We start from the raw sequence: 18,633 nt of genomic DNA, 5'->3' as shown, positions 1-18,633 counted from the left end.
CCGGCCGAAAGTAAGACATTTTAGCCAGTTATATAAAGTCGTGCGACCGATCATGAACATCGGCAGAAACATAATCAGTCCTAGTCTAAAGGGATACAAGTGAGAGAACGTGCTTAAGGCCTCGTTTGGTAGGAGGGGATCGAGGGGGTTTTGAAGGCAATTTCCTCGCGTGGCCCAGAAACCCCGCAGAACCGTGAGGGCCCATTTGGTACGCGGGTATTCGACGGCCCAACCCCCTCCGACCCCCTCCTACACCCTCCTTTCCACGCGGTACAGAACCCTCGAGGGGGGCCTCGCGGATTTGGGAGGAACGACACCACGCCGCCGCCGCCTGCTCACCGCGCCGCCGCTCGATTCCTACTCAACACGCCGTCGAACGACATCTCTACGCCGGCGTACCTCCTCCGCCATACTGGCCTTCTCCTCGGTGGTAAGCCCTCGCCTCGCCTCCCCTCCTTTCCCCTCGTCGTCTAGGGTTATTCAATCCGCCCGGCCATGGTTGCCGCCTCATCTTTCCCGGCGAGCTCGCCAAGCACGACGTATCCGAGGGCCGGCACCAAAGCCATCACCAAGTTCACCTCCTCTTAGATTGTGTCCCCTATATCTAGTAGCAGGTTACTGTTGGTTTAGTGATTCACTGTCGACTCCGAATCATGATGTGAACTGCAAGTAGTGGTAATGCTTGATGTGGTTATCTGCAAGTAGTAGTGGTAATGCTTGATGTGAACTGCCGAATCGGTGCCAATGCTTTGTTGGTTCGTTGGCTGCATCAACTTGGTGTGGGAGGAGGACGACGAGTCTGTGAAATCCGACTGAGACGAGTGGAGTGGAGTTCAACATATATCTTTATTTATCAAGAGATGTTTTGCCCATCTATGATGGGTTTGTGATTTAGGAACAGATGTGTATTTGATGCATTGTGTTGTTTTGCTGGGGACAAAGTTGATCTCCATTTGTGCATCTTTTCTGCAACTCTGTAATGGATATTGGAGCAGTGCTCCGTCTTGTTCTACAATGCTGTGCACCTGCTTGCTTGTTTATTTAGCATCAACAGCAAGAAGCATTGTTGACTTCTTATTTGGTTGGTGGAGATTTCTTGTTTTCCTCTATTCTTGTACTGTAGATTATTATGCTGACAGAGGCTGTAGCACTCGCCGAGATCCAGTGATCAGTCCACGTATTTACCTGAGTACCATCCCTGAGTGATCCAGTGATCCCAGCGCAAATACTTTACCAAAATAAGTAATCCACTCTTCATTTCAGCTCCAAAAGTTTGTGCTTAAAATTCATGGCCCTCGCATAGGTTTTTGCTGCATCAGTTTGTGCAGAACCCAGTGTTCTGTAGTTCTGTTTTAATTGCCTATTTTGTCGACGACAAGCTACAAGTCTGTCTTAATTGCCCATTTCTGCTGCACTTGTTTTCCAGGATGGATAGATTACTTCAAAAGGAATTTATCGCCGTGTGCAGCAGAGCTTGGCGAAGGTAGTGTACTTTATTTACTTAGCTCACTAACATAGTATATGCAAACGAAATTACTGCACATTCTTTTTAAGATAAGACAGTGTAGTAGTAGTGTTTGGAGTTTCAGAAGGGAGGCAATTTGGTTTGTGACTGCACATTTTTTTTTCAAGAAATTACTGCACATTTTTTAAAAGAAATTACTTGAGACTACTCTTGTGTTTGTCTTGCCTTGTGACTGTTTCAAACTGCAAATAAATTGTTTGCTCATCGGACTTTGTTGTGAGTTTTTCTCTTCCACGAAAAATCTGTTCGGTCTGGAAGTTTCTGTATTCTGTTGGTCTTGATGTAGCTCTAACAAGGCCATGAAATAATTCATACTATTACCTTGTTTTCTTCAGTATCATCAGTTTTTTTCTGGTGTCATTAAACCAGGTTGAGAAGTGGAACAAAGCACGGGAAGAATGGGACGTTTGCAGGGTCCCTCGAAATCGTCTGTTTGAGTCTCGTCAGTTGCTTTTGTGTCGGCGCTATTGTTGTCAGCATGCTTATGTACGCATGTCTTATGTATTCTCGGCATGCTTAAATGTACGCATGCCTTTCCTCGGACTTGTGAATGCTGAAAACGTACGAGATATTTTTGGTTCCAAGTCATGCTGATGTGAGAGATTATGTTGCTGTTATGTGACATTGCAATTATGTGATGATATATTGGTTCCAAGTCAAGCAAATTATGTTGTTCATGTGAAGAACTGTTGCAAGATTAGATTTTTAACTGTTTTACACCATTTTAGTTCAATATGGAAATCCCTCCCTGTCAAACAGTGTTCTGTATGGAGGGGGATTTGAGGGATGTGTGGTTGGAGGGGGATTTGAGGTTTCAAGGGGATTGGGTGGAAGAGGGGGATTCACCAAATCCCCTGGAATCCTCTCCTCCCCAAACCTCCACAATCCCTTCCTGTCAAACAAGGCCTAACGGGTCAACAGCGACCGACAACATCGGACTGACGAGACCATCGCCGATCGAAATGCTTCCTCCTCCGCCTCTTGGACAGCGACGTTGACCCAACCAAGGATATACGTAAGTAGTTGTGATTAGAAAGAAATTCTGTTATAATCTGCAAGTAAATCATTTTAAAAAATTGAGCGGTAAATTTTTTTCTCTTGGAAGTTTCTTTTTGAGTGGATTTTTCTGTTAGAAGTGGAAAATAAATCTTCACGCGGACTGATACGGCAAACACCAGTAGGCGTGATGTGGGCCGGCCCATTTCAAGGGTTTGCTTGCGGTAGTTATGTTTCCTTCTCTAGAGCTGTGTTTCCTGCGCACTCAGCTTTTGTTCCTGACATAATCTCGGAAGAGCAGTCAGCTTTTGTTCCTGGCAGGTTGATCACAGACAACATCATCACGGCTTACGAGTGCTTGCATTTTATGAAGAGAAACAAAGCAAAGAAAAATCAATCCTGCGCACTCAAGCTTGATATGATGAAAGCCTATGATAGGGTCGAGTGGACTTATTTAAAAGTAATCATGCTTAAGTTGGGCTTTACAGATAGATGGGTGAATATTGTTATGAGCATGGTTACTACAGTCAAATTTTCTGTTTTGTTCAACGGGAAGAAGTTGCAACAGTTCATCCCTTCAAGAGGTATCAGACAAGGGGACCCGATATCTCCATACTTGTTCTTGCTAGCAGCAGAGGGCCTTTCGTGCCTGTTAAATCCAAGAGTGAGTCATCCAACATGCATGGCCTACAGGTAGCTCCTACGGCGCCACCAGTGAGTCATCTTCTATTTGCTGATGACAGTCTGCTATTTTTCAAGGCAAACGGTGTGGGGGCAAACGAGGTATACCAAGTTCTGGACACATATTTTCAAGCAACTGGGCAACGCATCAACTACTCAAAATCATCAGTATATTTCAGCAAAGGGGCGCCGGATGCGGTGAGACAGGAGATTAAGGATACACTCAACGTCCCTAATGAAACTCTCAACGAGAAGTACTTAGGGATGCCCTCAGATATTGGTAGTTCAAAATATGGTGCATTCAAGTATCTTAAGGATCGTTTGTGGAGCAAGGTCCAAGGTTGGATAGAGCAAACGCTGTCCATGGCAGGGAAGGAAGTTCTTGTAAAGGCTGTGGCCCAGGCAGTACCGGTGTTCTCTATGTCCTGTTTTAAACTTCCCAGAGGGCTTTGTGAACACCTAAACATGTTCATTAGAAAGTTCTGGTGGGGGAGCAAAGAAGGGAAACGCAAACCTCATTGGGTTTCCTGGAAATCTATGAGATTTGTCATTAACAAAAACTATAGCCTGAAGTTATCTTTCAAAGTTTGAAGATCAACATGCTAGTTCTGAATCATTATTACCTAGCTATAGCACACACAAAGGAGGTACTCAAAAGGTTACAAGGAAAAAGGTTGTTCACATACTTCAAATGCGCTTGTGAAGCTCCACTTCAATTGATTTGTTTTCAGACGAGGAATGGCATGGTGGGCCTGTACTTGGCAATTAGCCTGCAGATACTCGATACGGCATAATATATGAATCAATTTCCTTAAACTACAAGATGAGGTGAAGCTCCTATAAGAAGAAATACTCTTTTCCTTTCTCTTTCTACCTTGCAGCCCGTCCAGATGAGGTGAAGCAAATGATGAACAAAGCCTTAACTTTGATAGTAGCCCGCACCTAGCAAATAGGTAGTGAACTATTTCAGACATATAAACCCCAAGTGTCACAAACTGATATTTAATCAATGGAAGACAGAAATTGTTCCCTGTAAACACTATCAAAAGACCCAACCTAAGAGCATGGGGGGATTAGGGTTCAAAGACTTCGAACTGTTTAATCTGGCCATGCTGGCTCGTCAGGCATGGTGTCTCTTGCAGAATCCTGAAACCCTAAGTGCTCGAATTCTGAAAAGTGTTTACTACCCAAATATAGATCTTCTTGAAGCCGAGCTAGGGGGCACCCGAGCCAGGTATGGAGAGCAAAAGTAGAGGGTAGAGACACTCTAAAGCAGGGGTTGATCAGGAGGATTGGTAACGGAAGCACAACGGAAATTTGGACACACAACTGGTTGCCAAGGGACGAGATGAAAAGGCCCTACGCCTGCCGGACCCTGAACCCACCTATGCTAGTTTCTGAACTCATCTCTAATGTGTCAGCAACATGGGATAAGCAGCTGGTGCAAGCAACTTTCTTGCCAATGGATGTTCAAGTGATATTGGGGATACCGCTGTGCACTCGCAATGTTCCCGACTTCTGGGCTTGGCATCATGAAAAACATGGTTTTTTCTCAGTAAAATCAGCGTACAACATGCTTGTTGCAACTAGAAACAGAAGGGAAGCATGGCTCGAGGAGGGGCCAGGGCCGTCTAGCTCCAGGGCTGAGGAACGAGCATGGAAACATTTGTGGAAAACTCAGGTCCCAGGGAAAGTTCGTATGTTCTTATGGCGTCTATCTAAATACTCATTGCCGACAAATGATGTGCAGGCACATCGCCACATGTCTGATTCACCCTGTTGTGGTCTATGTGGGGCTCGGGACTCATGGCACCACTCCCTTGTCGAGTGCACCTCCTCGAGAAGCGTTTGGGCTCTTATGAATGAGGAGATTACACATAAAATCATAACAACAACCGAGCCCAAGGCGAAGCAATGGCTGTTCACTCTGATGGATTCAATGTCCCACAAAGATTTCGTCCTTGTGGCCGTGACGTTGTTGTCGATATGGTACGCTAGGCGGAAAGCCATCCATGAGGCGATATTCCAAAGTCCCCATGCCACACATGGTTTTATCACGAGCTTCATTTCTGAACTAGAAGTGGTAAGGGGTTGTCAAGAGCAGAAAGGCAGGGGCGTGCCGACGCTAATGCAAAGAAATACGAAGCCGAAAAAGCCACCTACAGGTTACTGTAAAATCCATGTTGATGCAGGAGTCCGGGGAAGGACAGGAGGTTCTGCCACTGCAGTCTGCAGGGATGAAGGTGGAAACTTTCTTGGCAGTTCTGCTCTCGTGATCGAAGGGGTAACCGATCCAGCAAGTCTAGAAGCAATAGCATGTCGGGAGGCGCCTAGCCCTCGCCGAAGATTTGGGTATTCATCATTTTGTGGTTGCATCGGACTGCCAGCAGGTGGTGTTGGACATCAGAAGGGACGCACGTGGTCCATATGGAGCAATCATTAGCGAGATAAATCTGAAAGCTTCATCGTTCCATTGTACTTTTACTTTTGAGAATCGTACTGTTAATTATGAAGCACATAGTTTAGCAAAATTTCGTTTATCTAGAGGGCCGGGTAGGCACATTTGGTTTGGTGCCCCCCATGACCCAAGATGTATCCCACTCAATGTGGAATTCCATGAATAAAGTTGGTTTTCCACCCTAAAAAAAAGACGTGTTTCCTTTTTCTGTGGTTTTTGTTTTTGAGTTTTCTTCCGGGTTTTCTTTGTTTTTTTTGTGTTTATTTATTGGGTTTCTTTCCTTTTTTTTTCCTTTTTCTTTTTCTTTTTTTCAATTCATGTCTATTTTTTAATATATGGTGTATAGATGTGGAACATTTTTATACATGTTGATTTTATTTTCAAATATATGATGTACATTATTTCAAATAAATGTTTTGAACATTTTTGAGTACATGCTAGAAAAGATCAATTCGCATTGAACATGTTTTTAACAATAATCATATATGAACGGACTTCAACGGCCGTGTTAGGGACCCCCTCATACTAATTAGCTCTCCCCCTGAATTCCAAGGGGATGTCCTGTCCTCACCCCTTAATCTCCAAACAAATAATTCCACATAACTTATGTCCGTTGGATCAGTATTAGAGGGTCTGTGGCTCTAGCATTACTCTATTTTTAATGGAACAAAACATATTTTGAAAACTATGTGAACATTTTCGTACATTTTATAAACTTTTCTTAAATATCACAACTTTTTTAAATACACAAACATTTTTCTGTAGGGACTTCAACGGCCATCTTAGGGACCCCCTCATACTAATTAGCTCTACCCCTGAACTCCAAGGGGGTGGCCTGTCCCCACCCCTTAATCTCCAACCAAATAATTCCACATAACTTCAGTCGGTTGGATCAGTATCAGAGGGTCTGTGGCACTAGCATTACTCTATTTTTAATGGCACACAACATTTTTTGAAAACAACGTGAACAATATTGTACATTTTATAAACTTTTCTTAAATATCACAACTTCTTAAAATACACAAACATTTTTCTATATCATCTATTTTTTAAAATATATGGCGAACTATTTATCTAATGCACACCATACTTTCTACAAATACACACTGACCATTTTAATTTTTCCTGCATTACCTAAAATATTTTTATCAATTATATAGCTTTTAAAAAAGTCCAACGGTCAGGTTTCAAATGAAAATACCACCTGAAAATGAAGAGAAAAAGAAAGGCTAACCCGTGCAACTGAGCGCACCAAAATGCCGGCACATTAGCGTCTCGGTTCAGGTGATACCTCCTCCATTGGACACCAATGAGCGTCCAATAGGAGTTCTCTACTGATACGAGAAGATAACCAGCGCAATTTGGCCCGGGACAATAAGGGGTGGTAGGCTCACATTTTTTTCTTTTCTATTTTCTTTTTATGTCTTCATTTATAAATCCAACAAAATTTAAAAATCATGCAAGTTTTAAAAAGTTTGACTAACTAGGAAAATCTTCATGAATTAAAAAATATCATTCAAATTAAAAATAATTAATTAATTGGGAAACATGTTCACAAACAAGACAATGTTTGCGAAATTTTTCAAAAGTTTGTGAATATGCGAACCAACCTCTTGTTGGAAGGTTAGGCGGACAGTAGTATCCCCACTCACCAGGGTTTAAGTCCTAGACTTGACATTGTCGCTCGCACTTTCCTAAATTTATTTCAGACTTTTCGGCGTTGTGCATTTAATAGGAGGAGACTTTCACGTCGACTACGAAGGTGTCAGTGGCGACTTCGTCAATCTCAAGATGATGTGTCGGCTCAATATCTCGGAGGTGCTCATACGGGTGTGTGTGTGCAGGTTCATAGCGGGTGAGTGTATGTGCATATGTATAAGTGTCTGCATCTGTACTGTGTTTAAAAACATTTGTTTGAATGTTCCAAAATTTTAAAAATTGACACATATTTATGAAAGTAGTACGATATAAATATATGTAAATACATTTGAAAATTTTCATTAATTTAAAAATTAGTTGAGAACTTTGAAAATCTTTTCAGATTTTTAAGTGCTCAAGTATTTATAAAATGTTTCCAAAGTTGAACAATGTTTGCGAATTAAAAGGGTGTCAACAAATTCTAAATAATATTAAAAAAAATAAAATTATAGAGGATTTAAACTAAGTTCATAAAATGTTTGCAATTTTTGAAATATCTTTGAATTTATAATATAATTCTTGAATTAAGATGTTAATGGATTTAAAATTTTCCTTTAAAAAAATATTACGAGTGATCGCAAACCTAAAGGAGTGTTCCAAATTGTAGAAATGATCACGAACTTTAAAAAATATTAGTAAATTTTTTTTGCGGAAAAAATATTAGTAATTGTTCTATCTCAAAAAATAACAATTTGGGAAACAATTGAAATTTAAAAATGGTAAATTTGAAAAAAGGTTCACAAAATATAAAATATCCACCAAGTTATAGAATATCCTGGAATTTTAAAATATGTTCAGAAATTGAAAATTGAATAATGGCCAATAGAAACTGTAAAAAAAATCAAAAGAAAAAGGGTACGAACTAAAGGCATAAAAGGGAAAAGAAAAGAAAAAACATGATGTAACCTTCTTATCTATACCTAGTAATAAAGGGAGAAGCGTTTCTTGCCACCGTAATTTCATCTGTGTCTCTGTGTGTGTGGGCGCGCGCGTGTGCATGTGCGTGTGCGTGTGCGCGTGTGTGTGTGCGTGTGTGGGTGCGTGTGTGTGTGTGTGTGTGTGTGTGTGTGTGTGTGTGTGTGTGTGTGTGTGATATAGGATGCCTTATCTCATGATGGAGAGATTTACACAAATGATGACTTAGAGTGGTCAAAATTGCATGTATTAATTGAAAGCCCGTGAAAAATGAAATATACTATGGCTTTGCATGCATAGACCTGAATGCTTCCTGAAAAAAAAAATTCTGAATAGATTTAAGTTCAATGCATAAAGTAATACATGAAGCTAGTATAATTAGCATTCACGTTGTTTACCATCAATGTTGCAGGACTCTGGAAGATGGCAGGGACGGAGGCATGTAAAGCTAGCCGGTGTCTCTGGACACCGTTTGAAATTTATTCTTACATTATATATAAGCTGGATATGAGGCTTGGACACCGGCAAGTTTTTGAGCTGGATATTAGCAATAGCAGCCTATCCAGCTTTGAACTGATTTTGGGTCAATGGAGATTTGGAACGTGCATCAGGGTGTCCGCCGTCGCCCGCTATTTCTGATGCGTACGTGCACTGAACCTCTTCCTGGAACAGCTGCAACAGTCATGATTCACACACATCTATAGGAAATAACCAATTCTGATGCGTGCGAAATAACAACCAGACAAGCAAGAAACTTCACATGCCCCATGGAACCAAGAATCAAGGAAAATATCTTACCAGTCATGTGATCTATCATTTGATATCCAAGCCCACTTGACATGCATGGAAGACGGATTACAGGATGGATAATCAGATGAATCTTCGAAGGAAGATGTATGTACATCCGAGAGGTCCTGTGGCGTTCATGATGAAACCCTTCATCTTTTGACCTGAAGACGACTGTTGAGGAGCACGAAGAAAGGGACCTTTCTCTGCTTCTCCGTCCGCTAATGGCAGCCAAAAAAGTGCACACATATGGATAAGAGTCTCTCATAGGCGGTGGTGGAGCAATCGGATAACAGGGCTGAGCGAGGTGGAAGTGGAACTGAATCAACTGATGCTATGGTGGACAAACCCATGAGATGAAGAAGGCAAAGTGTCGATTTGGTAATGAAGATGATGGGATTTATAGTGCAGAAGGTGAAGAGAGATAGAGAGAAGGAATTCACTCGGTGGTTGAGTAATTGAGAAGACAAAAGAGAAAATTGTTGTGGAGAAGGCATGCGGTCAAAGCCTCAGCATGCAATTACTAAGTTCAGCTGCCTCTGCATGCATGCAGTTGAAAACGGAAGCACCGATGGGAAAATGGCAGCTGATGTGGCACATATGCTGAGGTGGCATGGCTGCATGTTAATAGAAATCAAAGTAGTGGGGATCATCTATTTAGGTATATAGGATATGAAATTTTAGCACATGCATAATTAAGGGGGGAAAATCGTTTGCTGCAGCCGGCAGGGAAGGGCGGATCGTCAGGTCGAACTTTTTTACAGGCCCATATCAAAAATCCATGCCCATTGACTTGCAAAGCTGCAAAGAAAGTACAGAAGCAGAGGAAAATTATGGGAGCGAGGTGGATGGATGAAAAAAGACGAAATTACGGTGGCAAGAAGTGCTTCTCCCTTTATATGTGACGGTCGGAATGTGCTTTGTCAGGGATTATTCAAGAAGATTGAGGTCGGAGCGTCTATCTGCATCATGCAGGATAACTGGATACCTCGTGACCCGTTTGTCTGGCATGTGTCCATGTGATCACCGAGCCACCTCCCCTGGAACTAGTTTCAAAACTAATTGTATCAGCCACCCGAATTGAAGAAGTTACACGGACATATTTTACTGATGGATGTGGAGGCCATTTGGCGTATTCCAATTAGTCACATTTAGCAGAACGGTTTTGGGGCAAGGCATTTTAAGAAGAGTGACACATTCTCTACACGTTCAGCTTACAGGATGGTGATGGAAACGAAAAGAATAAGATAAGCGTGGATTGATAAAAATCCTGACATTGAAAATAGTCGATGAACGGTCGGGCTAGAAGAGGTTATGGGGAGTTAAGCTCTGCCTAAGCTTTGTACGTTTCATGATGTCTTGCTAGGTCATCCCTACCCACGGGTGAGGTACAACATCACATGGTGGTGAATGTGGCTTGTATAGGTTCCACGGGACAACAGTCGACACCTAGAGGCATTCATTGATGGAGTGCAACATGGCACCTTTTGTTTGGGTCATCACTGGTCAGGATCATTATGCAATGTTTACTTTGGATAAAACACATGATGCAAAATTGTGGTTGTTTGAGATGAGCAAGAGGCCGAACTGGGAGAACTATGCAAGAACGCTTGTGATTTTATGGGCCATATGGTGGGCGAGAAGGCGTGTGATACATGGAAATGAATTGCAATCTCCTTTTATGAACCCATGCTTTTATAACCTGGTTTATGGTCGATATCTCTGAGATGGAAGCTAACTCCTTGGATGCAAGCTTGGACATGAAAAGATTGATTAGTTCATCGACAAGAAACTCGACTCCTCCATGGCCAGGCATGTTCAATCCATGTTAATGAGGGGCTAGCAAAATATGAGAGACGTGGTGCCTCCGGTATTGTATGCCGTTGTGAGCATGGAAGCTACCAGGGTGCCTCAGCCATGGTACTTGAAGGTATGAATGCAACGGAAATTCTTGAAGCGACAATGATATGTGAGGTTCTGTCTATGGCCTCTGAGCTACATGCAACAAGAGTGTTGATTATCTGATGTGATCAAAGATTGAACTCGAGGAGCATGCTTAGCAGTTATGGTTATATTCTAAGAGAGATTAATAGGTGGAAGGCAATGTTCTAGTTGGTCATCTTTGACGTGGAGATAGTTCAATAGAGATGTGCATGCTTTAGTGAAAATTTCACCCCCCCCCCCCCCTTAATGGAGGCAGACATATTTGGATGCGCAGCCCGCTGATTCCTTTTGTATCCCAATGAACATTATCGAGCAATAAATCTCTCATCTTCTCTAAGAACTTATGCCCCCTCTCATCTGATAAAAACATGACACCCCCCCCCCCCCCTCCTTCTCCCACATATAAGACAATGAATAGAAACAACAATAATTCCCCTTCTCTTGGTCAATTGTCATAGAAGTGCAATGCATACATATCCAAGCATTTTTTGTGAAAGGGCCCAAGACCATATATTGAGCGTTACAGGTCCTTACAAAACATCTATATAAAATATAAAATTACAATCAAATCATTGGGAGGTGTCGAAGTCTTCTTCCTCATGCATCCACCGGCGGTGTGCCATGAGCATAGCTCAATGCCACCTTTGGGACTCCACTTCGGTGGAGCACTTTTTGAAGGACCATTTACTGACTCCCACGAAGGCCGCCACTCAAGCACATATCAACTTCGTCATCCCGCAATAGCCCTCCAACTTCTCTACAAGCAAGCCGCCAGCAATCAGGACCTCCCCGACGCCGCCAAGGCCGCACAGGGTTTCCCCAGCGACGCGCGCTAGCGGCGGCGAGAGGGAGAGCAGATGGGGTGACAGAGTAGATGAGGCAGCGTCTAGGGTTTCCGTCGCCATGGATTGTCACAATTCACAAAAGATCATTGAAAGAAACAAAGAACAACAATAATAAATAACACGTGAATAAATCGTCCTCTACAAATAATGCCGCTAGTGCTTTGGTGGCATCACATTGCCTTTTACACACCCAACCTACTAGCACTAGTAGAAAAAGGGTCTTTAGTCCCGATTCATAAGGGCCTTTAGTCTCGGTTCTGTAACCGGGACTAAAGGGTCGTTAGTAAAGCCTCCCCTTTAGTCCCGGTTCTTATACGAACCGGGACTAAAGGCCGTCCACGTGGCCGCAACCTGGAGCTCCACCTTTAGTCCGGGACTAAAGGAAATTTTATGATTTTTTTTTTAAATGTTTTTTTGAAAATTTTATGATTTTAAATTTTATGATTTTTTTGAAATTTTTTTGATTTTCAAAATTTTGAATTATTTTAACCTCTAATCTCTAATCACCCCTCATCATCTAACTTCCCGGACGGTCACCCATCCTCTCACTACTCCAGCCTGAGCACGCTTAACTTCCGGGTTCTATTCTCCCTCGTTTCCAAGTCTGCACTTGTTGTTTTCCTGACAATAGTAAGATGTCAATCCTATTAACCCTCAGGAATTTAGCTTGAGCATGAAGTCACACATTTCACTGTTTGAGTTTGAAATTATTGTTCTAAAAAACAATAATTATTTAGTAACACTAATATTTCTTGAATAAGTAGTTTGACCATAGCTTGACCACAGTTTGACCAGATTTGACCAAAATTCAAAAAACTAAAATAATTATTTAGTAACACTAATATTTCTTGAATAATTAGTTTGACCATTGTTTGACCACAGTTTGACCAGATTTGACCAAAATTCAAAAAAACTAAAATAATTATTTAGTAACACTAATATTCTTGAATAATTATTTAGTAACACTAATACTTCTTGAATAAGTAGTTTGACCATAGTTTGACCAGATTTTACAAAAATTCAAAAAAAACAGAAATTTGAGCATAATTTTTTTTCCTTTTAGAATTTGAGGATTCTAAAAATTTGCAAACCGGCCGTAGGCCGTCAAAATCGGATGCGGATTTTCGTGCTGAACATTTTGATATTACACATTTTGCAAAACATGTCTAAATTTAAGTTTTTAAATTTTCCTAACTAGTAGATGTAGTAACATAACTACATCTCGAAGGATTTTAATTTTTGAAGTTTTTATCATTTTCTTTTGCTTTTTACAAAACCAAAAAGGCGATCACCGGGGGTGGGGGGGGGGGGGGCGGTAGAGTTTGAAAATGAGCCCTTTAGTCCCGGTTTGAGACACGAACCGGGACTAAAGGGCATCGCACTCTTTAGTCCCGGTTCGTGTCTCAAACCGGGACTAAAGGGCTCAGGTGAACCGGGACTAATGCTTTAGCCGCACGAACCGGGACCAATGCTCACTAATGTTAATATTGCCCTGTAACCAAAGCCCTGTTTTCTACTAGTGTAGTGACGCACTAAAACTAGCCATACCACAAAAAATTCGCCCATGTCGTTGCGCGCGGCAGATTGGATGCCATGTCGCAACCGAACAACCTAAACGCACTGTTTAGGTATCTATCTATCTCCAGTATGCACGCACACAGCACCTAACCCATATCTGAATCCGGTTCAAAGCAGGTCGCGTCAGCATAGTTCTCGTCGCGATCGAGCAAATAATATCGATCCTCGCCAGCACCTCTCCCTCGATCTAGATTCCTCCGTCACGAACTCACGATAAGCACCGAGACCGATCGCGGTCGCGCACCCAACCGGCGAAAGGGGCAGGCGGTATAGAGGAGGAGAGCGACGGTGCATGGCAACTGGGCGTGGTGGGGGTGCCGTCTGCTCCCTCTCCGGGCTCCCCATCTCGCACTCAGCACGCATCCACGTCGATCGCACTGCGCCGCGCACAAGGCGCACGTCGGCCACCTCGCTCCCTCGCCCGTTCGTTGGATTCTACGCGCCCACTCACTCGCTCACTCGGCCGCGTCGCCCACAAGGGCCACGCATTGTTCGCCTGAGCTGGCTGGCCATCGACGGCGACGGCGGCGGATATGTAGATGCTCCGATCTAGGGCGGTGTGAAAAGAAAATCAAAAGTGGCCGGGGTCCCTGTCCGTCTTGATTGGAGCGGCCACCGCCCGCCGGAGAGTCCAACTATGTTGCTTTCGTGCGCTTGAAGAGATCTCGATGGCACCTGGTGGGGGATGGGATGGCCGGTTGATTGGTTTGCTCCACCGATTGGTCACGTTGAGTTTGATGAGCTTTCATTCCTTCACGCTTTATCTATGTTTCGTGCTCGATTTTTTTATCAGCGTAAAATGAGTAATTTCTTTTAACACGGTACAAACGCAGTGCTTATACATACGCACATAAACTCATTCGTGTGAACACGCGCACGCATAGCTTACCCCTATGACACGGTATAAATGAGTAATTTTTTTATCAGCGCAAAAGGAGTATTTCTTTTAACACATTACAGACGCAAAGCTTATACATGTGCACATAAACTCATTCCTAGGAACGTACGCACGCACACCGTACTCCTATGAGAATCTCCGAGACACTAAGCCGTCACATCATCTTAAGATTAAGTCACGACAGACGTCTTTGTAGTCGATGGGAACGTCTCCTCCCATTGAACGCACATCGCCGGCAAGCCTGAAATAAATCCAGAAAAATGCGAGCAAAGATGGAGCTGGTGAGATGAAGATACCTCTGTCCTTCTAATTATCCTACATATTTGTTCGCAGGCAAAAGGACTACTGCTGTGTAATAATTTGCGACAGCGATTTTGGTAGTTGGTGCACTAAAGCAACACAAAATTTTCTTCCTCGACATGACAACTGAGTCATCTGGTTCATCAACACCACAAAATGTGCAATTATTCGAGTTAGATGAAACGCAATAGTGTTCCCCTGTGCTTTCTCCGAGGACTCTCTCGCTAGCCAAAAGTTTGAGATCTAGAAAATGCGGCTGAAGGTGTGCAACTCTAGTCTAGCACCTGATTTTCCTAGGGTTTCCCCTTTAAACCGCCAGCGCCGGTGCTGTCGCATGTATCGGTAAGCCTCCGTTGACTCTGCGGTGGCGAGAGGATGAGGTAACCCTGGATCTGAGTGTCCGAGTTCGTGGTAGAGGAACAAGTGGTGAGACAATGGCGGTGGCAGCATGAAAAAAAAATCTCCCACCCCACCATTGTTTCGGTGGTTTGAGATGGTCTTCTGGGCTCTAATCCACCTCGAATTCGCCCAGCGGGACAAGATGAAGGAAGATTGGGCATAGATTCCGTCATCTCCTGGAGGTTGCAAGCTTACGATTTCTCGTCTGGCGTACGGCCTGTGAGTTTTGGTGTTAAGGGCTTCAGATTAATTCGTTCTGATGGTAGTAGTAGTCGCTCAATGGTTTAAAAACCTCGATGTAAGTTTTGTATGTTTGAGCTGCTTTGTACTTTTGTTGAAACTTTATAATGAGTCCAAAACAGTTTTTCCAGGCAAAGGGTATGTCTTGGATATATCTAGATGTGTCTTAATTATTATGCATCCAAGTGACTTAATCAAGTAGAAAACGAAAAAGCATAAAAACAAAGTGTGCAATTCTTGGAAGGCTAGGCTTAGACAGAGCGTATGGCAGCCATTCAGACAGGTGCCGCATATATAGCCACGGAGCCGATTATCCAAGGAGGTTTGTCCTAGCACCACCTATAAAAATCATGCTCGAAATTCCGGTCACGTGGGCCCACGGGGATCGCATAAATACACGCGCATCCACTCGATTTCCCAGCTATGCTATGAATAGAGTGAAGGTGGTTGGGGCAATTGGCATGCACAGTTGGGGCGCGCCCACTCCATGAGCATGACCCCCTCCTCCAACCTCCCCTAGATAGAAAGCCGCTGCCCCCCGTCCGGACGACGAGCCTGCAGGCTGATGGTCGGCCGGGCATGGACGCTCTCCTCCTCCTCTTCCTGCTCAAAATGGAGGCTTTCCACATACAATTCTCTCCTAGCCCCTGAATATATCAGCTAGGTTGGTAGATTGCTGCTGGTGGATAGGTACGTGCGTTTTGTAGGCATTAGGCGGCAGGCGGGTGCTGTGTTGTTGTCGTGGTACAGATCACGTGGTGGTGGCGGTGGATGGGCCTCATGGCCGGGATGCTCCCTGGCGTCGAGTTCGCGAGGAGGCGACGGCTCCGGCCGGCGCCGGAGGCCCCGTGCGCCGGCGCGCGGCGGCCGGCGTTGATGGGCGTGTTCGGGCATGACCACGCCCACCTCGGCTCGGCAGGTTTTGCGAAGGTAATAACAACTATAGTAGAAGCCATGGATTGTGCATCATCCTACTGTTTGATTGATGCTTGCATGTGGATTACAGTACTAATCTCGATCGTTTCCTGTGGGTCGATGGAACGGGTTTGTAGCAGAGGAGCGGCGTGTGCGAGGAGGCGTGGGCGACGCAGCTGGACAGCATCGCCCGGGAGGCCAAGGAGAGGCTGGATCACAAGCTCAGGAGCCAGAGAGAATCTGTGGTCAAGAGGTACTTACGGTTCTTCTTACCCTTTTTGAATTCACTTCATGTTGTGTCAAGAACTCAAGATTCCGACCGAATTCGGACTTCAGAGACCCCTGTTTGCTGAAAAACTGGTTGGATTGTGCAATAAGAAACATGGGCATGAATCATTAGATAGCAGGTCCTTTTTTAGTGAAGGAGCCAAATTACTTTTGTGCAGGAATATAACTTCATGTGGCATCGTTTCGTTTTCAGAGAGAAATTTTAGTACTTATTTGGGGAGGGTGGGATGTAATTTGCTCATGATTGATGAGTGAGTTCATGCATGTAGATGTAGTCATGATGTCACTCACTGATCATTCAGCTGGGCTGCAGATGCTGATTTATTCTCAAGAAAATCTGAGTCAGTATCAAATATATACTTCCTTGTGTTTTCTCTGTTCTCGAGCAGAGCTCTGCCTTGCTGGCTCTGTATTTGATTCTGCTAATATACGAGCTTGAAGGAAAGTAACGGTGGCTTAATCAATCCTCTGCGTTGCGACTTGCAGGCGCCACAGCACGGGAAGCCTCCGGCTCCCGGTCCCGTCGAGCACCACCAGCGACCACCCGGCGAAGGACACGGCAGGGGCGGCGAGCACGCTGCAGCGAGAGGTGTTCACGAAGAGAGGCGGCGGCCGGCGGTTCAGCTGGGGCCGGAGGAAGGAGCAGCAGCAGCAGGCGGAGTGCGCGGTGTGCCTGGAGGAGTTCCGGGCGGGGGACGTGCTGGCGCACCTCCCCTGCGCGCACCGCTTCCACTGGGCCTGCGCCGTGCCCTGGGTCCAGGCCGCCTCCCGCTGCCCCTTCTGCCGCGCCGCCGTCCGCCTCGCCGACCACCAGCTTCTCTAGCGTGCGTTAATGTCTTCCCGGCCGGCGCGGCCGCGTGCGCGGGGCCGGCGGACCAGCTGATCATGGCGCCTCGGTGGAGCCGCGTGGCACAGTACAGCAGACACCTGCGCATGCATGGGATCCCTTGTGTCGCGGCCGCGCCCCGCCGGCAAGTTGCGGTGCACTGCTGCTGCTGTGTACGGCGCGCGGGTCGCCGGTGTCGCCTGCGAACCAAGCGTGTGGTGGTGCGCGGGAAGACGTGTCCGGCCATGTCACCGACGCCGGGAGTTGCTCGCCCGGTGGACCGCACCTAGCCGTGGATTATTTTGTTGCTGTTCTTTTTAGGATCTTGTCGCTGCTTTCTTTGTGAGCGTTGGATTAATAATTTACAACCTAGTTGCACTGTGCTGCGTGCTGTTATCTGCTCCATCATTTCCAAAATATTTCACCTGAGGATTTCTTAGCAATCCCGTTAACAATACCATAATAGTTTAGTCGCCTGAGAATTTCTTAGCACTAAGTCAAAGTTGAGTGCGTTCTTTCACATATTGTTGGACCTCCAGCTGAGGAAACACTCGGGAAGGCGGGAAGGCGATACAACCAGCTGAACCAGCGCGCTTTAGTGATTATAAGACAACACAAACTATTAAGAACCTCAGTAGAACTTCGCAAAATTTCCAAAATTACGAGCGCAATTTTTTCTATGGCAGCGCAAATCATTAAATGCTGAAAACATTTTCTGAAAATTCTGAAAAGCGGTTTTTTTTCTGAAACTGCCGAAGAAAATTTTAAAACACGAACACTTGTTGAAATTTATGAACAATTTTTGGGATAGGATATTTTTTTAACTTCTAAAAATTTGGAAACATGAATATTTTTAAAAATTTATAAGCAATTTTTTAAAACGGGAACATTTTATGAAGTTGCGAATATTTTTAAATAACCTTCAGAATAATTTTTGAAAAATACAAACAAAATTTGAAAACATGAACTTTATTTGAAATTTGTGAACAATTTTTGAACCGCAACCAATTGTTGAAACACCTGCAAATATGGGAACATGAACATATTCTTAAATTTGTGGACTATGTTTTAAAGCAGGAACATGTTCTGAAATTCCGAATAAATTTTTAAAACGTTGTGCACATTTTGAAGAAAAATATGCTGAATAAAATTTGAAAAAACATTTTTTTTGAAAAGTACAAACAATTTTTGAAATGTGAAACATTTTTTGAAATACTAACAAAATGGACATTTTGCAAACAATTTTCGAAACATGATTTCTTGTTAAAATTTGTGATGAATTATTTATAATGGGAACATTTTAAATTCTGAACATTTTTTGAAAATCCTAGACATTTTCAG

At 43.9% G+C, this 18,633-nt stretch overlaps 2 protein-coding genes and 1 long non-coding RNA gene across 4 annotated transcripts; all 3 read left to right on the top strand.

Annotated features, from left to right (window-relative positions):
* Positions 1–241: 241 nt before the first annotated feature.
* LOC109770128 (uncharacterized) lies at positions 242–2,197 on the top strand. Its single transcript, XR_002234504.4, has 3 exons — positions 242–430; positions 1,427–1,483; positions 1,895–2,197. It is a non-coding gene; the product is annotated as an uncharacterized lncRNA (long non-coding RNA).
* Positions 2,198–4,550: 2,353 nt separating this feature from the next.
* On the top strand, positions 4,551–5,478 carry LOC141026203 (uncharacterized). Its single transcript, XM_073502195.1, has 2 exons — positions 4,551–5,285; positions 5,395–5,478. The coding sequence occupies exons 1-2, from the start codon at positions 4,551–4,553 to the stop codon at positions 5,476–5,478; spliced, it is 819 nt and encodes a 272-aa protein (XP_073358296.1).
* A 10,111-nt stretch (positions 5,479–15,589) lies between these two features.
* Positions 15,590–17,670, top strand: LOC109770124 (uncharacterized). 2 transcript variants are annotated; one of them, XM_020328841.4, is made up of 3 exons: positions 15,590–16,193; positions 16,316–16,431; positions 16,953–17,670. In XM_020328841.4, the coding sequence occupies exons 1-3, from the start codon at positions 16,035–16,037 to the stop codon at positions 17,287–17,289; spliced, it is 612 nt and encodes a 203-aa protein (XP_020184430.1). In that variant the 5' UTR covers positions 15,590–16,034; the 3' UTR covers positions 17,290–17,670. The 2 variants fall into 2 exon arrangements, with proteins under 2 accessions (XP_020184430.1, XP_020184432.1); XM_020328843.4 differs by having other exon boundaries at positions 15,595–16,193; positions 16,319–16,431.
* Positions 17,671–18,633: the final 963 nt, after the last annotated feature.

The sequence above is a fragment of the Aegilops tauschii genome, chromosome 6, assembly GCF_002575655.3.
Source record: "Aegilops tauschii subsp. strangulata cultivar AL8/78 chromosome 6, Aet v6.0, whole genome shotgun sequence".
NCBI classification, from domain to species: Eukaryota; Viridiplantae; Streptophyta; class Magnoliopsida; order Poales; family Poaceae; genus Aegilops; species Aegilops tauschii.
The sequence above is the reverse complement of the archived record's forward strand: the minus strand, read 5'-3'. Positions and strand labels throughout refer to the sequence as shown.